This window comes from Hylobates moloch, unplaced genomic scaffold (assembly GCF_009828535.3).
Source record: "Hylobates moloch isolate HMO894 unplaced genomic scaffold, HMol_V3 SCAFFOLD_4, whole genome shotgun sequence".
Classification (NCBI taxonomy): Eukaryota; Metazoa; Chordata; class Mammalia; order Primates; family Hylobatidae; genus Hylobates; species Hylobates moloch.
Genome location: NW_026652279.1, coordinates 121,195,727 through 121,219,723, shown reverse-complemented (window position 1 = coordinate 121,219,723; position 23,997 = coordinate 121,195,727). Strand labels below are relative to the sequence as shown.

General features: G+C 35.0%; 1 protein-coding gene across 8 annotated transcripts in view; it reads left to right on the top strand.

Annotated features, from left to right (window-relative positions):
* Positions 1–23,997, top strand: part of DIAPH3 (diaphanous related formin 3) — a 502,965-nt gene that overhangs the window by 268,003 nt on the left and 210,965 nt on the right. For all 8 annotated transcript variants that reach the window (XM_032150983.2, XM_058437956.1, XM_058437951.1 and 5 more), the window contains one exon: positions 18,342–18,581. In XM_032150983.2, the coding sequence (XP_032006874.1) occupies positions 18,342–18,581 (240 nt within the window). The remainder of the gene's footprint in view (positions 1–18,341; positions 18,582–23,997) is intronic.

Sequence of the window (23,997 nt, the reverse complement as noted above, 5' to 3'; positions counted from 1 at the left end):
CTTCATTCTCTTATTTTTGTTTTGTACTTTTTCTTCTCATCTATTGTGATCCAGTTCAGCACACACTTTCTTTTTTTTTCTTATTCTTTTTTTGTTTTTTTGAGACGGAGTCTTACCCTGTTGCCCAGGCTGGAGTGCAATGGTGTGATCTTGATTCACTGTAACCTCCCACCCCGGGTTCAAACGATTCTCTTGCCTCAGCCTCACTAGTAGCTGCAATTACAGGCACACACCACCATGCCCAGCTAATTTTTGTATTTTTAGTAGAGACGGGGTTTCACCATGTTGGCCAGGCTGGTCTCGAATTCCTGACCTTGTGATCCGCCCCCCTTGGCCTCCCAAAGTGCTGGGATTACAGGCGTGAGCCACTGTGCCCGGCCAGCACCCACTTTCTTTAAGATCTGTATTATACTTTACAGTAAGAGTTTTCTACGATTCTTTAGCATGTTTTATGTATATGCTTTTGTTCCCATCACTGTCATAGAGTTATTCTCTTTGTGATGTAGACAACCTCATAATTCCAGATTCAGCTTAGGTCCTTTCATTTCTCATTTTGTGTGGTCTTGACCTCTGGTCAGCATTTCACCCTGTTAATTATATCTACTTTTTGTTCTCTTTCCTGGCTCCCTTGTGCTTCTAATGTCTGACTCCTCCCTGACTCTTTTCCCATATCTTCTAACACTTGAATGAGAATCTTACTCAGATGCTGTCCTCTACTCTCTCTTCTTTTGATACCCTCTTCTTTCTCAATGATTTTATGAAACACATATAATTTTTTTTAATAACTCTTTTTCAGCAATTTTTACCTTCCAGACTTTCTGTACTTTGACTTTCAAGTAGACACAATTGATTGCAGTGAAAAGTAGCAAAGGGGATGCCATATAGGGGTTGACATAAAGGTAGATACTAACTGATGAGCATTTCAGTGTGATCAATTATTGTAACTTCCAAATCTCATATTGAGACACAGTGCTGGGTTATTTATTTTCTTTTCAACAGAATGGGTTTCAAGAGTATAATCTAAATTACTAAAAAAGTAATTAGAATAAGCTTCTCTTCTGATATTAGTTGCACATGTTGGGGCTAGAAATATGAGCCTTTAAAAGAAAGAAATATGAGCCTCTAACTCTCTGACTAGGTATCCTGGATTTCTCGGAATCCCCTGAAATTAAAATCAACGAGTTGTGTTTAATAACAGCCTAATAGTTGTTACGAAAGTATGTTCAAGGACCGCCCCCCCGCCCCCACCCTCGCCTCTCCCACCAAAAATACTGCAGTTCATGTAACTATCTGAGATATTATAAAACATCAGGTCAGCCTTCTGTTTGTAAATCATATGATGCTTTAGGATACCTAGAGGAGATTAAAATCTTACTCTACCTTCCTTTAGTCTTATTAACTTTTAAAATATGGTATCTGTGACTTGTGATACTCAAAAGATGATGGTTTGGATAAAGGGAGTGGGGAGAGAGGTCAATTTTGGAGTTTCAGGTTAATGGCATAATATCGCACCAAATGAGCCACTATAGAGCAGACAAGTAATTACACAGCAGTTATATGAAGTTTATTTAGTGATTTACAGTTCACAAAGTATGTTTATATACACGTATATGATATATTCTTTATAATAGCTCCTCAGGGTTACAAGAACAGAAACTCATATAGAATAGACTGCTTAACCAAGACCTCCTCCATGTGCCATAAGCAAAAGAGAAAGATTGAAACTGAGGATTTCTAAACTTACATTTCCATATTTCATTTTGTTTCCACCACACTGTGTTGTTTTTAGGCACAGAGTTCTTGATACATTGGCAAAGAATTAGATGCACACAGGAGGTGGGAAAAAGGTAAATGAATGCAAAGGGAAAGGTTTTTAAAAGTAGAGTTTAACTTGTGTTTTTGTTTAGGGTCAATCTTGTCCCTATTTTCTGTCTTTAGAAATAAAAGACCCAAATGGGAGAGGATTCCCCTGTCCATCCTTAAAGAGCCCAGTGAATATGTATACTTCTAGAATGTCGACTATCTCATCTGGCTCTTTATTCTTGTGGCCTGACCACTGACTTCTCTTGAGTAGGCCTTTCTCCATTTTCTGTCCTCAGCTTAACAGGGAAACTGGCAATCTGAGGCCAAGCACTTGAAAATTTCTCTGAGATACTCAGAATCAACTTTTAAAAGTTTTATTTAACTTCATTCACATTGTGGCTCCTGAGACAAAGGGTGGTAGTGTTTTGGCCCCATATGTATTTGGTTAATTACAGTCTTTGTCTGAGTTGATTTTCCTTCCCTTTTTCGCTTTTCTTATATTTTTATTTTGTATTAAATTATATGCATCATTAAACATCCTTGTCTTCCATACCAGACTTGGCTCTTTTCACAAGATGATTGTGTTTTGTTTTTGTTTCTTTTTTTCCTTTAACACTGGATCAAGTTTCCTATCCTGCAAGTCTGCTATTTTCCATTACTGTTATTTTTCTTTCTTTTCCAAGGATGCCAATTTTATATCCAAGTCTAGATATTACAGTTATTTAGAAGAGCAGATACTGAATAGCCAAAGTGATTTTTTCCCGTTTAGTGAAACACTAGCACTAACTTACATGCCACCAGCATCACCACTACCAAATCATTTAATTTACTATATTTGTCCAAATTCCTTCTGCAAGGAAAATCTAGGAATTTGTTAAAATTGTTATATGTTAAGAAATTCCTTTTTTTGTGTTTATACTGTCCCAGTTACAGTATATTGACTTACATTTATGCATTAAATAGTCAAAACTTAGTAATATAAATTTTAATTTGTTTAAGGGTTCTCAGTTTGTGGCTTTATGCTGAAACTGTCATTAGGTCAGTTTTTATTCTGTCAATATTTTGTTCCTTGTAGCATTATGTGTCATCTTCTTATAGTAAGCTATGTGGCATTACTGAAGTTTTATGTTTTGGACAAATGGAGTCTTTCTACCCTATTTTATCAATGTTTCCTTTTTAAGTAGCTCCCCTTGGAATCACTAGCCACAGTAAAGTGCCTAAATCATTCTGATCAGTTGAATGCTAGTATGTTCTGAAAAGATTTAAGGTTCCAGCAGCTTTATATTATTATAAGTTTCCTTGACACTGTATTTGTTTTTCCTGAGTTCTGACCCAGAATTTCCAAAAACATTTTATATTTTTAATGTAATTAAGAGAAAACTTGTTCAATTAGCTTCGTGACAATCTTTTTCTTTACTGCTCAATTATCTGTTCTATTCTCATTCTATTACTTTATGTGCTTTTGGGAGGGGCGGGGGGGACTTCTTTTCTTTTCTTCTCTCTTTTTTTTTTTTCTCCTGGGAAGGACTATGTCTGCTGTGGTCTTAGCTCCTTCTTACTGAATTCTTATTACCACTTCCTTTGGAACTATCCATGATTTTGACTGCTGGCCTCACTAATGATCTCTCTTAGCAGTTAGAGACCACTGTTTCCTCAACCTGTACTTCCTAAAATGCAGGTTTCTGCCTATTTTTTTATGCCCACAAGTCTTAATTATAGCCTCATCCTTTATTATGTCCATTACCTGAATGCCACCTGATGTCCCATCTTCAGTAGGTTTTCCTTTGTCTTCCCACATTTTAGTATCTCCCATTCTGCTTAAATTGCAGATCACAGACCTGGCCCTTCTGATATCCTCAGACAATAACAACGGGCATACTTTATTACTGAAGGGCAGAGGAGTCGCCTGAAAAAAAATGTATCACAGTGATTTGATCTGAATGCTCCCAAAATGCACCCACCAAATCAATGGCTTGAAATAAAGCATAACCCAAATACCAGATGAATTATTGAAAGGCCACCAATTTATTTTTAGAAGTCCCTGAATGAATTTTACTTGTCCTAACGTAGCAACAAAGAATAAAAACTGCATTCAATCAATACTAAGAAACACAGCAAGCTGTCGTTCTTAATGGGTTTATGTTTGGAATATAGAGAAATACTTTTGTCATTAATATTCTGGCATCAGCGAAAAACAAGAATTTGTAAAATCGCATAGATTAAACTTAAGGCAAGGAATTAGTCATTTAAGAGTATGTGGGCAGAGTTATTGTTCGAAATATGAGCTGGTTAGCAAATATCATAGAAAAAGGTTATTTTGTTCATTATTTTTGAATAAACTAATCTGCAACATAGAGAGCTTTTCCTGTGTCATACTGTCTGTATCTCTACCCCTGACCCTGCCTCCCTAAAAGACCACCAAAAACTTTAATGTCTACTGGTGATGTCCACTTTTAGAGATAGATATAAAACCATTAGCTGGCTGGAATTGCATTCAGGGATCTGACTGAGTTGTGTTTTGTTTGGATCCTACCTCCCCAGCTCCAGCTTTCCCTTTTACTCTGTGACTAACTGACCTTTACCTGGTCCACTGATCAATCTTGAACATGTAGTTAATTAACCACTTGCAAGTTCAGAGGATTTAGCCAAGTGACTCTAGAATGTAAGTATCACGTTTATAGTATTTTAATGAATTCTCATAATCCCTCTTTTGTTAAATAAAATTCTGAAAGTATGGCAGGGGTTGCCATGCTTATAATGTGTTTGTTTCATAAATGTTAATGAAATGACAGTGGAAAGCCAAATTTAAAGTAGAATAAAATATGGTTATTAATCTTAGAACAATATTGTTGAGAAAAGATGTAATGTTAGAGATGCTGATGCTATGGCGGTTCATCATACCATATGATTTTTGTATTTGCCATTTGTTATTTACTGTGTTTCAGGACCTGTGCTTCATATTTTGAATATACTCTTTTCACATAGCAGCTACTGACTCTTGTTATAAAATTAAATGAGATTTTATGTCATTCACAAACTTCAAATACTCTAATGGTTTCTGAAACTTACTTTGTGTTATCTTAAAATAGTCACTTCAGCTTTATTTTGATTAGTGATTGCATGCTATGCCTTTTTCTATCCTTTATCTTTTAACCTACAGTTTTTATAGGCAGTCTATTGAGTTTTGCTTTTTAATCCAATCTGACCATTTCTGCCTTTTAATTGAAGTGTTTAGACCATTTTAATTTAATCTGGTTATTCATATGGCAGGGTTTAAATCTAGCATCTTACTATTTATTTTCTATTTATCTCATCTATTCTTTGCTACTCTTTTTCTACCTTCTTTTGGATTGAGTATTTTTAATGAGTCTATGTTATCTTTTTTGACTTATTCACTCTTATTCTTTGTTTTGCTATGTTATTGGTGCTTTAGGACTTAGAGTATTTCTTTTTGAAAGAAATTTTAAGTCTTTTTATTTTTTTAAAAAAGTCTTTTATATCTACTTACCTATATACCATTTCCAGTATTATTCACATCATTGTATAAATCTAGACGTCTATCTGAAATCACTTCCTTTCTTCCTGAAGAAATGCTTTTAACATTTCTTTTAGTGCCAATGAATTCTTTCAGTTTTTTCTTTGACCCTTCTAATGGTTTCCAGTTTCATGATAATTTATAAGATAATGTAGTCTCTGTTTCTTTAATCCCAACTTTTGCTACCCGTGTCCTTTTCCACTGTTTGAGCTATATACATTTTCGTGTTCTCATTTTAGGTTTTTTTCTTGCTGTTTCCTCTTGGGCCCAAATGCCACTTCCTTATAGAAGTTTTCATTATAATGATGCTGCCCCCATCATTCTCTATCTCTGTTACCCTATTTTTCATTTATTTATGGCATTTATTTTTGTTTAAAATGATCTGATTTGTTTGTTGTTTTTCTATCTCTTTTTCACCCCTTCTCCCTCTGCTTGCTTATGGTATATTCCATGTGCACCAGGTTCTTGTTTTGTTGTTGTTGTTACTTGTTTGTTTGTTTGTTTAATATGAATCTTCAGGTCCTAAATCAGTGTTTGACACATAAATAAGGTTCAATAAATATTTGATACACAATGAATGAGTAAAGTTAAATCTCATTTTCATATAACTCCAGAAATAGGCATTACCATTACATAGATGAGGCAACTTTTTGACCTGTTTACTCAACCGGTAACTACTACAGCTCAGCTATGAACCATGCTTTTCTGACACTAAGGCCATACTTCATTTCTTATGGTGGCAATCACTCTTGTGTTTCTGTTTGCTGTAGGTACCTACTGTACTTAAAGTTGCTTTTAGCAGTGGTTTCTCTGTTTCAATACTTCCGCAATTTATTTTTAATAGCTGAAGATTAACTTAGAGGTAAAAAATTACCTAGAATATTTAAGCATCAATTACCTTGAATTGATGGCTAATTCAAAGTACGTTTTTGGAAATTTTCTTAGTTTCTGGTTTTTCTAATTTGGGATTTAAAATCTAAAATCCCCACTGCCCCACTAAATTCCTGCTAAAAAGTGGGGGCATTTTATTTTATCATAGAATTGTGGATTGTTTTTATTTTTCTGATGATAATTTTTGGGTTTTTTTGGTATGGAAACATGATGCTTTCTAGTTAGACCATCTATGTAGCGTCGAAATTTTATGACACAATCTGCTTAATTTCTTTCATTTGGAAAAACAAAACAAAACAAAACATCATTATAGTCACATACTAATTACTAGCCATGCATCATTCATTTGAAATACAGCCTAAAGCATTTTGTAGTTATAAGCAAAAAGGTCTCTTATGATTTAGCACTTTGCAAACAACATTGTTTTAAGGTTGCTTTTAGATCTGACTTTCATCTAGTGCCTAGGAATCATTTTCCTGTACTCTTCAAATCTCATTATGAGGTTTGAGATTTGCTTGACCTATACGCTTGTGAGACTATTTTGGAAACATCATGGAAAAGAGGAGGCTGGACTTACGGAACTAAATCACTGAAGTTAGGCAATTTTGTTGCAGTTGTGGCTTAAAGTGAAATTATTGTAGATACATTCTGGTTCATTTGCACTTTTATGTCATGCTCTTGAAGGTACCGTTGTTTCTGAAAGGGTCCATAAAGTTCAGTTTTAATCAAGTTGAGTAGATTCTGTATTTTTCTAGTTAGTGTGCTATCTCTGTTGATACAAATGTGAAAATTTGGTGAAAATAGGTTATATACATACTATTTACATAGCCTCAAAACAGATCCTCATAAACTATTAATTATAAAGGAAAGAAATAGTAATTTAACATTGGAAAAACTTGTGGAGAGCACCTTATACATACATACATACATACATACGTACATATATGTATATATGTGGAGAGGAAGAGAGAGAGAGAATATGATAAATTAAGTGGAGCAATATGTGGACAGCATGTTTAATTTGGGTACAGGATTTTTTTTGTATTTTAAAAGCGGAAATTATAGTAAAAAGTTGTAAAAATTATGTTGACATCAACATCAGAAAACTTAAAAAATGCTTAGGAATACATATAACAAAACATATATAAACTGCTAACAATGATAAAACTGGACAAAATATCCAAGTCAGCTGTTTTCAGACAGTGAACAACCAGTAGAGAAAAGCTGTAGTTCTTGAGAGAACAGAAACTTACAAGTTTCATGAATACTCAGCCTTTGGCTTGGTGACAGTTTTCCAGTTAAATCACAGAGATTTGAGTTCTAGCAGAGAATATAGTTCTCTGAGCTGAGGAGGCAAAGATTAGAATTTATGGCAGTGAAACGGCTGGTATCTACAAGGCAGAGCACTAATGGGGAAGGAATTGTGCAGAAAGGAACTCCAGTAGTCCACGTGGGTATCTCCCTTGTGTCTGTGCCTGGGAGCTGGAGGGTTCATACACTGAGCAAGACTAGCCAGATAGCAGCTGCTACAGGGTGAGAGTGGAACAGAGATACTAGAGGTTCAGCTTTGGACTTCTGGCTCTGCCAAATTACAGAGATCATCTTAACATTTCATTAGCATATTTGTCATTCAATCAAATAAGGAAAAGCTGGTGCTTTAGGAAGTAGGGCCACACCCTAAAGACCTACTCTAGACACACCCTAATAAAACCTATAGCACATCTTGACGAACTCCCCAGGGAAAACAGTTTGGAGATTGAGTTTCACTAAGTTAGAGGGTCTAAGAAAACAAATCTTACTTTCCACAGAGCTACACTAACAAAGTTTATAGTGAACTGTACAACTTAAGATGATCACCTAGTGATTGATTTGACTGCTAAAATAAGAACAAATAGTTTTCAATGAGATATTACAGAACTGAGAGTGGTTATATGTAAGTAAGTATTCAATATTGAATGCAATATTGAATTAAAAATTAAATAATGATAAAATGGGATGTATTGTCAAGAAAAAAAGAAGTCCAAAATGGCCCAGGTTTTGGATTTCACTTGCAAAGACAAAATATGGATACTATAAATATGTTCAAAGAACTAAAGCAAATGATCTTCAAAGAATTAAAGAAAAACATGGTCATAATTAAGGAATATTTGCAGGGAAATGAAAACTATAAAAAAATTGCTATATAGAAATTATTGAAAAGTTCAATAACTAAATTAAAAATTTTAGTATGTGGGTTTAATAGTGTATTGGAGATGGCAGAGGAGTCAGTGAAATTCCAAGGCAGTTTTATAGTGATTATTTTCTCTTAGTTATGTAGGAAGGAAGACTGAATAAAGTAATAAACAACAGGTATTATTGGGTAGATATCATTCAGTCTAAAATACCTGTAACTGGAGTCCCCAAAGGATAAGAGAGTAAGATTGTGGGTGACAAAATATTTGAAGAAATAATGGACAAAAGAAGTCTCATTCAGTGAAAAACATAAACTTAGGGTTTAAGAGGCTCAGCAGATCCCAACCAGGATAAATATAAAGAGAAAAAGATATCATGGCACAGCCTAGTAAAACTGCTGAAAACCAAAGAAAAAGAGAAAATGACAAAAGTATCTTGAGGGGAGGAAAAAGATAAAAGGCACAGTACATGTAGGAAAACAAAGATAAAAGATTTTGCTGGCTTCATAGAAGTAATAGATAGAAGTCAACAGAAGAGTTTAAAATGCAAGAAGCTCAACAGAAAGGTGTTAAAAAAAATACCCTGTAAACTCAGAATTCTCTATCTAATGGATGTCTTAAAAAAATAAGGTGACATGAAGACATTTTTAGTATTATAAAAGCTGAAAGAGTTTGTGACAGTCATACCTACCCTACAAGAAATGCTGAAAGTTATCCTTCAGGCAAAAGGGAAATATGCCAGATGGAAACTCAGATCTACAAAAAGTAATGAAGAGTACTTGAAATAGTAAATAAAACCTTTTTTCTTAAGATTTTTTGAAAGAAAATTTGTAATAAAAAACATTGCATAACGGGGTTTATAATTCCAATTAGATTGATACATTAAGATGTATTAATCCTAGACAAACCAGAGAAAATATAAAAAGAGGCATAGTTAAGCCAGTAGACGAAATAGAATACTAAAAATTGCTTGACCAACACAAAGCAGAAAAGGGATAAAAGAGGTTGTCTTGGTCTATTTTGGCTGCTGTAACAAAATACTATAAACTGAATGGATTATAAACAACCGAAATTTATTTTTCACAGTTCTGGAAGCCGGGACTTCCATGATCAGGTTGCTGGCTGACTCCATGTCTGGTGAGGGCCCACTGATTTCTTATTCATATATGTTGCATTTTGTCTGTTCTGAGATGGTGGAGGGACAAGGCAGCTCTCTGGACCCTCTTCTATGAGGGTGCTAATCCCATTCATGAGGACTCTGCCCTCATGATCCAATCACCCCCAAAGGCCCCATGTCATAATCCTTTCACACTGGTGAGTAAATTCTCAACATTTATGTTTGGTGGGACACAAACACTCAAACATAGCAGTGGGGAAAAAGGCAGAAAGGACATATGGAAAACAAATAGTAATAAAATAAGCACATGAAAAGTATCATGGGTATGTGTATTTCCAAGAAGGTATCTTTCAAGGCAAACTATATTATAAGAAATAAAGTATCAGTATACAGTAACAAAAATAATAACTCGCCAGGAAGAGATAATCATTTTAAATATGTATGCCTAAAAATTGAGCATCAGAATGTATGAAGCAAAACCTGGCAGAAATAAATGGAAAAATATACAAATTCTCAATCATAATGAGATTTTAACACTCCTCTTTGAATAAATTCTAGAAAAAGTGTACAAAAAAATCAGTAAATACTTAGAAAATCAAGATACTTCTATCATCCAACTTGTTCTGATATTTATAGAACACTATCTACAACAACTGCAAAATACACATTATTTTTAAACACATATCAAATGTTTACCAAGGTGGACCATATGGGAATATAAAATAAGCCTCAGTAATTTTGAAAATATAGATATCTTGCAGGGTATGTTTTCTGTCTATAACAGAATTAAGTTAGACAACAACAATAATAGAACATCTACCACAGTCTAAAAATTGCATAACATAATTTAAAATTACTGGTGGGCCAAAGAAGGAATTATTTTGATCCAAATGAGAATGAAGCACTGAAAAAGAAAACCAAACTCTCAGACTACTGGTATCAGGAATCAAAGAAGGGAATCTACTACAGCAAAACTAGAAACTAATATAATATATAAACATAGATGCAAAAGTTGTCAACAAAATATTTTTGCATCAAATATTGCTGAACTTAATAAGGAGAGTATGTTATGACCACATGGAATTGATCCCAGGAATGCAAGGTTGGTTTTACACTTCAAAATTAATTAATTAGCCATATTATCAGATAAAAAAATACAAGGTAATCATGAGAAAAATCATAATTACCTAAATACATGCAAAATAAGCATTTGACGGAATTCAGTCATTTTTTATGAAAAATCTCAACAAACTAGAAATAGAAGGAAACTTCCTCATTTTGATAAAGGACATCCATGAAAAACCTGGAGTTATACTCAACTTAACGGTGAATGATTAGTTGCCTTGTCTTTTATGGTTGAGAACCTGGTAAAGGTGTCTATTTGCATTACTTCCTTTCAGCATTATAATGTACTAGTCTGTGTAACAAGAAAACATAAAAGATGAATACATTAGAGGAAAGAAAGTATACCATCTTTTTCTTTTTTTCAGCTGACCTAATTGCCTATGTGAATTGAGCAAGGTCATAGAACACAGTCAGTGTACCAAAAATAGTTATTTTTTTCTACAAACAGCAAAAATTTAAATGTAATTAAAATAGTATTATTTACAATGTCATAAAAAAACTAAAAATACTTTGGGATACATTTCACTTAATATGTGCAGATTTTCTACTGAAAACTATAAGGTATTGCTGAGAGAAAGGAAAGAAGTTGTAAAGAAATGGTATTTATTATGCTTATAGACTGGAAGAGTTGGTATTGTTAAGATTTCATTTCTCCCTCACATGACCTAGGAATTTCACACATTCCCAATCAAAATCCCAGCAGGTTTTATTAAAGAAATTGACAAATGATTTCTAAAATTCATATGACATGCAAAAGACATAGAATATAGAAAACCAATTTTAAAGAACAACAAACTTGGTGGACCTAAACTACTGATTTAACATCAAGGCAAAAGTTTTGGCTTAAGGATATACAAATAAGCTTTCCAGAAGGTTAGAAATAGACCCAGAAAGATACCATCATTTGATGTTCAGTGATGTTCTTTGTATCAAATGGTTTTGTAAAGTCTATACATCTTAGGGACTAAAATGAATCTCAACTCCTGCATCACACCTCACTGAATAATTAGAGGAATGGAGTATGGACCTAAACATGAAAAGATAAAAGATAACTAGAATAAAACATAAGTTGGTAAAGGGAATATAAAATCATATAACCTACTTTGCAAAAACAGTTTGGCAATGTTTCAGGTTAGGTGTACATTTGTACTATATTTTTTACTAATTTAACAGAAATGAAAACACTCATACAAAAGTATTAATAATAGCCTGTATTAGTTTCTTAGGGCTGCCCCCACAAATGTCTATGATCTTGGTGGCTTAAAACAACAAGAGATTTATGCTGTCACATTTCTGGGTCCAGAAGTCATAAATGAAGGCATTGGCAGGGTTCCTTTCTTCCAGAGGCTCTGAGTGAGAATCTGATCCATACCACTCTGCTAGCTTCATTAAGCTACTCACGATCCTTGGCGTTTCTGGGTAGATGTATCACTCCAGTCTAGGGCTCACCCCAAATCCAGGATGATTTCATCTTGAGATTCTTAATTTAATTACGTATGCTAAAACTGTTTCCAAATATGATCACATTCAAGGTAGCAGAGGTTAGGATTTAGCGGGTCTCTGTTCAACTCAACTCACTACATAGCTCCAAACTGGGGTGGATTGGGGGGAAAGTCCATCATCAGGAAAGTAGACACACAAATTTTGGTATTTTCTTGCATAGAAATCTATTAATAAAAAGGAACAAAGTACTGAATTATACAACGTGTGTATAAATCTCAGTCATTTTTTTTAGTGGAAGAAGTCAGCTATATAAACTGTTTACCGTATAGTTTCATTAATATAAATTTCAAGAACAGACAAAACTTAAGGTATAGTGATTGAAATCAAAACACTGGTTTTCTGCGATGGGATGGGGATTGTCTGGAAGTGGGCATGAATGAATTTAAGACACTAATATGATTCTGGGGTTTATGCCAGCTTTTTAATTCAAGAGATATGAAACTTATGTGTTAAGACTGTATGCTGAGACTGCCAAATTAAATTGGAAGTCTCTTTGTTCTTTAGCTTTACCAATCATAGCTTTGCCACTTGATGATCCTGAGTATCTTCAGAACTCATTTGGACCTCTTGTGAAATCCTTAGTGATCCAGAATGGATAAGGATTTATAAACAAAGGCGCAGCAGTCTCTGATGTCTATAGCCAATTGTTTATTTCTTGACTAAGTGGAGGAATATACATTTTAGCCTTTTAATATTTTTGTACAAGCCTTGGCTTTACCTTTCTCCTATGAAATGTATAAAAATTATACCATATGTGCTTTATTTTTGTATAGTTTTCTTAAATAACTTTAGCATAGCAGCTTTAATATCATAAGAGTATATTTTAAAAACAGTTTTGATATTCTGAGTATTACCTCAGACATAAGTCACTTGGATAACTTTTTTTTTTGAAGCCTTTCTCCAGGTGAAATGAACTTGTGTTTTTTTTCTGAGAATTCTAGAGATCGTGAACATATTGGTCTGTTAACAATTAAAGATATTTTTTATATCATTAGAAAAATCAAGCTCAAACATTTTTTCCCTAGTGTCTTAATTCTGTGATGTATTAGGTCACACTACTTCTCAAAGTACTTTCTCTTATCTTTCATAAAACTGCATTTGTTTTTTCACATTCTTCTTGCTTATCATACCTCTCCCATGGAGAACTGAAGAATTAGCTAATAGGAGAGTATCAGTGGAGAGTGTAGTATGGAGCAGCAGTCCTCAACTTTTTTAGCACCAGTGAATGGTTTCATGGAAGACACTTTTTCCACAGATGGCAGGGGGATGGTTTTGGGATGATTCAACCACATTACATTTATTGTGCATTTTATTTCTATCATTACATTGTACTATATAATGAAATAACTATACAACTCACCATAATGTAGAATCAGAGGGAGCCCTGAGCTTGTTTTCCTGCAACTAAATGGACCCATCTGGGGGTGATAGGAGACAGTGACAGATCATCAGGCATTAGATTCTCATAAGGAGCATGCAACCTAGATCTTTTGTTTGCGTAGTTCACAACAGGGTTCTCGCTCCTATGAGAATCTAATGTCACTACTGATCTCACAGGAGGTCAAGCTCAGGTGGTAATGCAAGCAATAGGGAGCAGCTATAAACACAGATGAAGCTTCACCTGCTCGCTCAGGCCAGCTGCTCACTTCCGACTATGCGGCCTGTTTTCTAACAGTTACTGGTGTAGGATCCCTGATGTGGAGAGACAACAAAAGTAGATCTGAAAAAGTATTAACTATTCAGCACAATAGGAGGTAGTTGGGTATATTAAGGAGGAAGGTAAGAAATATTGAGATAGTACAGGTGGCAGGCAGAGCTCATTGCAGGGTGTTACTTGATAATTACTGTGAAGAAATTAAAGTTCATTCTTACTTACTAGAAAACATAGCAGAGGAAGCTTGAGTTCCAAATGGTTTGTAAATTGTGGTTCTTAATTTCCACATTGTGATGCTCTGAGTGGTAAGGACAGTTGATTAGCAGCAAGTTAGCTCTAGGCCTGGGTCCTACTAGTCAGGTGACTTGAAAGAGTTATTTCACCTTCCTGAAATGCTTTTCTATTATTTCTTATAATGTGATATCTACAAAGTATATGAACTAATGCTTTTAGAGTATTATAAATTAAGACTGAGGCCAGTAACTTCCCAGTCAGCAGGTTACTAAGCTGTTAGAGAGTTAAGTGAACAGTGAAGTTTCCTAATGACTTCAGGGAAGAATAAAAAATAATAAAAAATAAATCCTTTTGAGGTGTGCCGTGTTAAGTCTGCATAGTAGGACGGGGAAAAAACATCTGACAACCTTTATTTATAAAAGAGAATGTATAAAGAGAACTAGATAAGGTGTTAAACAAAGTTGGTGTAAAAAATGATTTTTTTCCTTATAGAATAATGGATAAAATTATATGTGAAAAATATAGCCATAATGAGATTATGAGAGATTACATCTTCCTGGAGACCTTTCTGACTTTCTACTCCTTAAGACAGGCAGAAAGAATTCAACAATAAGGGCTACAGGGGCAGCTGCTATGGCTCCTGTGCCGCTCACAGCACTGAATGGGGCCCAGTCAATACTTGTTGGTTCATTGATTTTTCTAAAGGTCTTTTTACGTTGTTCCCTCTCCAACAAACATATATTGCCAACAAACAAAATTTTGAAATAAAATTACCCTTAGGGCTCTGGATATTGCTTCTTGATTTTTACCAGTCGCTGCTTTTAACATCTCTTCATTCTGACATATGACATCTGTGTATGGGGAGGTTACAGGTGTACTGCTCCTTGCCTTCAAGAAAAACAGGAGTGAAATCAATGTATTTTTCCTTTTTTGGATTGATCTTCAGATTACATCTCATTATTGTCAGATTTGGGTTTCGTGAATTTATATTGCTAAGACTTCATAACAATAGATTTAAAGGATAACTGTAAAAATGAAATTCTAATTTCTTCTAGCATTCTAATTATTAACTAGCTTACATTTTATGTTTATTGTTCATTTACCCTTTCCTTCTTCTCATTTTTAAAAATGACTTTCTGTTGCCATTCAGAGTATTATTTGAGCACCATAGTTCATTTCTGCCTTCCACTTAGTCCTAGACAAGTCAGAAGTTTAGTTTTCTTAGCAGGAAAACAGAATGCAAATCCCCAGTGTTGATAGAATATGAGAAGTGGTGAGGATGCGGAAACATTTGTCGGGGTTTTTACATACACCTGTATTTTCCCCCTTCTTAACCTTTTTTATTTGATTCCACCTGAAGAAATAAGGTTTGATTCAAATAATGAGGAAAAGGGCTGGGCGCAGTGGTTCACGCTTGTAATCCCAGCACTTTGGGAAGCCCAGGTGGGTGGATCATTTGAGGTCAGAAGTTAGAGACCAGCCTGAACAACATGGTGAAACACTGTCTCTACTAAAAATATAAAAAATTAGCCGGGCGTGGTGGCTCGTGGCTGTAATCCCAGCCACTCAAGAGGCGGAGGCAGGAGAATTGCTTGAACCTGGGAGGTAGAGGTTGCAATGAGCCGAGATTGTGCCACTGCACTCCAGCTTGGGTGACAGAGTGAGACTCTGCCTCAAAAAAAGAAAAGTAAGCCTTCTGTTATTATCATAGATTCCATGATTTAGATCTTGGAACATTAACGTTAAATGATATTTTGCTGTTAAATAAAAAGGGCAACCATTTGGCCTGGTGTCATCATATGGCTAAATAGTGAACTAAAGACAGGCACCATCTCCAGGTGACCTTTCAAGTTCCTTTCCCACTCAATAATTTTATTTATTAAAACACATTTACCCAATAATAGTCAAATACTATTTCTTCCAAAAACTTGGAAGACAGAACAATAGGGAAAGGACATCTAATTTTTTTTAAAGTGTTGTTCAAAGCTTTGTTTTTAGGTTACCTTTCCTGACTTTGCCTTGTCAGGGATTTTCATGAACTTGTAGCACTTTGTTCTGCATTACATCATAGACTTACTCTATCTTTTCAAGGTACCTGTCCCTAGTGCCAGATACACTCATTATTCATACAAATCTAGGTTATATTTTTCTAGGAGAATTAATTACTTTATGCTGGCTACATATGGTTAGCTTGTCAGCAGGAAAGCTTTAACATATTTTGGGGTGGTATAATGTAGGCATTTAAGCAGTCTCTTTTTCCTTCTGTGCATGAAAGTAGTAGTACATTAATATATGTTAGAATTAATATATTTCGTAATACAAATGTTTTGCATAGAATACTGGAGAATTTCTTCTCATATTTACTGCAAGTACCTGGCTTCATAATCCTGAATAATGGCACTTACTGAAAACAGTGATGCTATGAGCCCATTATACACCTCCAGAATGGCCATAACTACAGATACTACATGTGAGTGCTCTTTTGTATGTCTGACTGCTCTAAAGGACATATTAAGTGTAGTAGAGCATTATTCATGTTACCAATGTCATATGAACATCTTCCTTTTGTAATGGTTAAGGATAAAAAAGATCCAGGCAAGTGAACCCATCTGGAGACATATAATATATTTTAAGAGAAACGTCTTTGTGATAAGTGATCACTGCTTAAAAAGAACAATTCATGCCCAGTAAGAATCAACATTCTAATAGTATATCTCTTTGTCTCTTTATAATTTTATATCGCTTAAACTTACTCTGTAAACTTTTAATGATATTTCTTTTTCTTCTTCTTTTTTTTTTTTTTTGGTCCTTGTTGAACTTACATTCTTTATTTTTCCTAGACAGTGGAATATGAAGACGTTCCTTAAAGTGCCTTGTAAAGTAGACTTCTTATTAATAATTACATTAATTGAGCCCTTAGAATCTTGATTGTATATGCATAACCATTTAATTTGGCAAGGGGCTGGGGAGAAAGCTAAGTATAAATTAGATATTTATATTATTTGAAAATGGAACTTTTCATTCACTATAAGGCTTTGGTCTATATGAAAATATTCTCTCAGAGTTGTGTACAAAGAACTAATTATTGCTCAATTTTTGTCAGATGAGTAAGCTGAGTTATGTTTAGTCATTAAGGCAGTGTCTATAATATGTTGGAGTCTAATAAGCCTTTGTCTAGTATATTTTAAGTAACGGTCATTATTATATTATGAGCTGATAGCTTTCTGTGTACCAAACAATCATGATTTTCATTATATTTGGCACCCTACAGGCTTCATATAGCATTGTTTTTTAGCCTTTCCTTTACAGTCTGTGACTAAGAGAAACAGTCCCTATTTTAACCTGTCACTGCTTTTTTTCTCACCTTGCCTTAACCTGCTTTTGATATTTACAATAGTTGTTGTAGTTCAACAATTTTACTATTACCGCCCCTTCAGTGCGTTTTAAGTCCCGAATCCCTAGTGCGTTTGGTCAAGGAATTCATATCTAGCTTAATATGTGGTATGTCTTCAGCCTACAGCTAAGTGATTATTTCCTGCATGTGTGTTGATATAACACAGGAGTAAGAATAAAGGCAGGAACCTGCCCCTTTGTTCTTTTAGACACCTGCAGTCCCCCACATTCCCAATAGAGAAACCTAGAGTCCCAGACAGGGTTAACTTGGCATGTGATAGATTTGTGGGTTTGCACCGCTTCTGCCTGCTACTACTCCCATGTTTCCTAACTCTGATTCTGCTAATTTAGTATGTGTCAGGAGTCATTCTACTTTCCTGTGTTTCTGAAGAAAGTCAATTTAGTACAAATTGGGACCTATTTACTCTCCCTCTGTCTAACACATACTGTTAGTCAGTAGGGTTTCTGAGGACAGCAATTGCTATTTGAAGAAAACAAACCCTCTTTAGACTTTTCTGAATGTGTTTTAAACATGACCCAGTATATTGCAGTATTGAACAAAAATTATTCAAAATAATGACATGAATGCCTTGTAATTTGTGGCCTATGTATCTTGTTACCTTTTTAGAATTTAGTTTAAAAAATGCTTACTTCATTGCTTAATTAAACATTATCATTTAATTAAAGCTTTCTTTTCATTGAGCATCTAAATTGTTAATTTGGGTTTTGAGGGATGACTCTGGATTCCTTACAAAAACAAGCAGGGCTTTTCTCTCTTCCTGCTATCAGTTTTAGGAGACATATTTCTTCTTTGGTACTGTCATACCAATAAATCATCCCAGATTACTTGCAGTCGTACAGTACTAAAGTATACCATGCATTTTAAAGGAAATCTGCTGTTTTCTTTTCAATCAGATGAGCAATGTGAAGAGACTACGGCCACGGCTCAGTGCTATTCTCTTTAAGCTTCAGTTTGAAGAGCAGGTGAACAACATCAAACCTGACATCATGGCTGTCAGTACTGCCTGCGAAGAGATAAAGAAGAGCAAAAGCTTTAGCAAGTTGCTGGAACTTGTATTGCTAATGGGAAACTACATGAATGCTGGCTCCCGGAATGCTCAAACCTTCGGATTTAACCTTAGCTCTCTCTGTAAAGTGAGTTTGTTTTTTAAAAACACATATTTGCCTGAACACTTGCTCTTAAATGTCAGCCCTGATTGCATTATTTAAATATTTTTTATTTTGATGTGCTCATTATCAAGAACTTGAACTGAACCATGAACTCAAACCCAGAGTAAACTGAGCTAATTTACTCAACCTCTGAACTAAATCCAAATATTAATTTTCTTCAATCTGCAAATCCAATTCAAGGATTTTATTTAATAACAAAATTATATCATAAACCTATGCTTTCTCAAACCAGTGAAATGGAACATCAAAATATTATTAATACTGACTCGTACTTACTCAGTTCAGATACCTGTATATATATTGAATATTGCTTAGGATTGCCATTAACATTTTTACCTTTAACTATTTAAATATTTCTTTGCATTGCTTTCATAAGCAGACTGAAAGGAGAGAAAAATGATATATATAAAGGGGAAATTATTATATTGGAAATATATGCAACTCAGATATTATTGATTTTGAAGTGTTTCTATCTAAATATAATTTTAGAGGACATGAAAATGGAGTAAGTTTAAAGCCTTTTTTTTCTTCTGTGTCTTTCATAGGTTGAATTTCCTTACAGCAAATATATTCAATGTTTTTTAAAACAGAACTCTTTCCTGAGGAGTGGGCCAAAGCAATAGGGCTTTATTGATCTGCTTACAACAAATTCCTCTCAGTTACACATCAGAAGAAAACCTTTTTCTTGTTCTTGACCTCGTAACAACCACACTCCCTGATTAAGGAATTCGAGTATTGCTATTGCCAGCTAGTTAGGGAAGGTGAAAAACAAGGTCAGCTTTACCTATAGGTTTACTGCATACTTATTCTATTGGGGCTTTCATGAATTTTCTTATATAATTTCCCTGTCCTAAGCCTCTCATTGCTATCAATGCCTTGTGACTGTTTCCCTTGCCCCATCTCCATTCTTTTATTTTCCTCTCTGTTTTCTTAGGCAGCTGGGTTTGGTGAAGATCCCTAGCATGGGCAATGCAATTCCTAAAACACATCCTGAAGACTTGGCACATCTCTTGTGGGCTTACTCAGAGTGAAGTCCTGTGCCAGATGCTTTGCCAGATTCTCTCTTTAATGTATGTGATTAATATTTACCTGGCATACATGAGACTCATATTTTCCACATGTAAACCATTAATTATGATTAAATGCTTTAATGAAGCCACATACTAAAAGTTATGGCAGCAGAGTTAAGACAGAGAGCCTAGCTCAGCTATGAGAGGGCAGTTAGCTATTCAGAGAGAAATGGGAATTTAAGCTGGATCCTGAAGGATGAGCAGATGTTCTGTGAGAGGAAAAGGGATTCTAAGCAAGAGTCAGCAGCTTCCATAAGGGTTATAGCTTGGCATGTATGAGTACAGTGAGTGGCCTACTACCTTTGCAAACTAGATGGGAAAGGAATGGGGCTGAGACTGAGGTGGTAAATTGGTCTAGATTGTAAAGAGCTTTGAATATCCTGCCTAATGATGGAGATTTTATGGAGTCACATTCTGTAAGGCAAGTAATATGATCAGATGTTTTGTAGCAAGATATGTCTTCAGCAGTATGGAAGAAGGTTAAGCTGCGTTGTTTAGTACTGTTGCCATTAAACATATATGGCTACTTAAATTCAAATTAGTTGAAATTTAAATAAAATTAAAAACATAGTTCCTCAGTCACACTCGCCACATGTCAAGTGCTCAGTGTTCATACCCGTTGGCAGCATATATATGGCACATTACCATCATTGCATAAAGTTATTGGACAGCGCTGGGTTAGAGGGTTACATTGAGGAGGTATTTGGTGTTTGGTTGACATGTAGTGTGAGACCTAAGAGAGCAACAGAGGAAACCAAACTGAGAAGGTAATAGGAAAGATGGTATGGGAGGTGGCAGAGAAGAGAGAAAGGTCAAAGATAATTCCTAATATCTACCTTAGGCAACTAATGGGAGATATTGCTACTGGCATGTTTGAGGTGGTTGCTCAACAGAGAATGAGATCAGGGTTTTTTTGTTGTTATTCTACTCTTGTTTACCTCAGTATCTTAAAGGGCATATGATTGAAGCTACCTTATTCAATTATTTGGCAAAGATTTGAGTGTCCACTAAGTAACTATCACTGTGCTTTGAGATGATGGAGTTCCAAGCTAAGCTAACGGCAGAGGGGTTTGAGGTAGAATGTAGTGGGGATGTAGGGAAGTACACAAATTCAGGGACATCTGAGGAATTGTCAAGGTGTGCTGGTTATGAACTTGGAAGCTGAAGGAGAAGGAGGCAAGCAAGAATGGCAGATTCAGGCTTTCCCTGAGAAGGAAGGCAACGTAAGAAAAACAGGGTGAGGGGCAAGATAGGGGAAAGTTAAGTCCACAGCCACACATGTACTACAGTCTTTCCTCGTGCAAAAGTGTCTGTGATCCTCTTTAGGTTTTACATCTCAAAATTATAGTTGACTCACAAAAAAACTGGCTGCATGCTCTTCCTCATGTCCTTATGCCTTCCTCTAAGGAGAGCTGTTGATAGGAGACTAGGTCTGATTAATGAGGTAGGATAGCCTACTGCAGTGGTTGGTATATAGTTAGTACTCAAAAAATAGCTGTCGAATGAATGAAACTTGTCATAAGACAAAAAGTCGTGTCTTATGTTTATTTTGTAGTTGAAAATAAATAGACATCCTCTCATTGAGATACAATCACCGATGCGTAGTAATTTTTAAATCTTTTACAAATGCAATATAGGTGTTATTATTTTACTACAGTTAGTCGGCAAACTAGTTAATCTGTCTGCAGATAAAGAGTGACTTTATTTTCATGCAACGATACTGAGTATTTTGATCATCCCTCTTAGGAGCCTTCTGTTATGGAAGAAACAAAATAAATACTACAACTTCATGTTTTTTATTAGCCTACATGTCAAGTTGAAAGCATATATTGAACAAGATGATATCTCATCATATTTGTTATCAGAAGTAGCAGCTTGATCTTTGACAATTGTGATTGAATTTTCACACTGAGTATAAAGCATTTGGTTTGATGATAAGCTCCTACACAAGGAATTCCATATATATTTGACAGTAGAAAGACAGGGAAGTATTTTAATCTGTTAAAACATGCTGGGTAATTATATGACATTTAACATTTTATATCCAAAATCCTTACTTTTAAATGCCCTTTATGAATTTAACTCAAGTATGAAAAATTCATGAAAATTCATATTAAATTAACATTGCATTGTTAGAAATAAGAGCATGAATACTTGAGTTTCATGCCCATTATAGTTTAGTTTGGGGAACTGTATCATAGCTTTGTAGACATTTGTAGTCAGGATGGCAATGAATAACTATAATATCTCTGGATTCGAGAGAAAAGGATTTGCTTTCTTATATCCCAAAGATTTGATGCGGCATATGACAAAAAAGTAAAATATGACATATAAGGTAAACATAACTGAATTTATGATTAAGATCTAAATAAAAATTGAAGTTGCTGTATAGGTGCTTGACTTTTTGGTGATCAAAGTGATGCGCAAACTTCACTTCATGAGCAAAAATAGTGTTTTCCCTGATTAAACCTTCATAAGAAATTTTGCGTATGTATCTTTACAAAAGGAAAACCTTTTGAATAGTGTTATAAACAACAAATGAGTCAGTTTCATCAGGACCTTTTTTTGTTTAGAACCATCTCTCTCCTCCTCTCTTCCTGTCTCCCCCAAAATATGTATTCTGGGCCTCTTAAGGACCTAGCACCCCATGCGAACCCTCATGATGCAAAACAAAATGTACGTTTCAGTCACAGTAATGCTACTTCTAGTTTAGTTAAAATGGTGTAAGTACCTTGCTTTCTGATGGCTTGACTTTTTAAAAGGATAAACCTTGCAGAAATAATGGAGGACTGCTTGTCACTAAAAAATCCTCCAAATATAGTACTGAACTTTAGATAAAAAATGGATAATAGGCATTTTGAGATTATATTAATTTTGAGAGTGGGGGGACTGCTGTTGATTAAGTGGAAAACATATCTTTAGAAATTAAATTGGCAGATGGTAGATGCTTATCTGACCAAAATGCTGACCTAGAAAAGTTTGTATCTGGTTAGTGTCAAAGATGTTTCTCCAAGAGACGTGTTGATAGGGCCAAGTTCATTTTTTTCAAAGGATTTTAGGTAAAGAGTAAATTGACCCAACCATCAAAGTTCAACACCATATTAAAATATATGAGATAATTTTGACTTGTAAATTTAAGAAGATGTTACTAATCCACATGTAATAGCTATAACATGTGTTTAATAATGTTTACTAATGTCTAATAAGATGTATAATTTCTGAGTAACAGATCATTCTGATCAATATAACAGGATGATGCAGCTCTTTGTTCCAGGTGATTAAATCAACTGACTTCCTATATTGGGGTAATAGATATAAATTTTGAAGGAGTTTTACCACGTGTAATAACTAGTTTTTATTAGTATTTATGCTGTTATTCTTTAGGAAAATTGCAGAAACAAATAACTATTGATCCCACTTTAAATTTATCCATACTGTCACTTTGTAGGAAGCCTTCTGTTTTCTATGGCAGTAGAATATCTAATGAGTTCATCTCAAAGTTGAAGTCATTGATGAATACATGGTAATGGGACTATGGGCGTTGAGGATTTGGTGCTAAGATGGTGAGGGGGTGGCAGGCAAAATTAATTTTTCCTAAATTCTCTTTTCTAATGCATGAATTTTTTATCTGATTCTGGATATTCCTTTTATAAGCAAAAAGTAGAAAAAGTAGAGTAACTTCATCAGAGCTGTGATGGGGACAATTAAAACAATAGAAACAGCAACAAACATTGAATTCTCGTATTCTTTAATGTTTCCACCAACCCTAACGAGACACTTTACAAAATTGTGACAAATGTCTTTTGGATGACATTGATTAGCAACCTGGAGTACCCTTTAAGAAATACTGATGCCGCAGTCCCCACACCAGTTCAATTAACTTAGAAAGAATGGATGTGGATCCTGATTGGTGGCATTTTTAAAGCCACTTCCTAGGTGATTTTAATACTCAACTTGAAACGTGAATCACTTGGTCTTCTGCCCTACTTTCATATCCCAGAATGGAAAATCCCTGACTGGTGGTCTGGAACCAAAAGCACATAGGAAAAAATGAAAATTAACCAACACCAAAGCCACGACAAAAACGAAACAACTATATTTCTTCACTTAAGAATGAGTGGTGAGGCCAGGCACAGTGGCTCACGCCTGTAATCCCTGCACTTTGCGAGGCTGTGGCCGGCCTATCACCTGAGGTCAGGAGTTCGAGACCAGCCTGGCCAACATGAAGAAACCCTGTCTCTACTAAAACGACAAAAATTATCCAGGCATAGTGGCAGGTGCCTGTAATCCTGGCTACTCTATTCATGAGG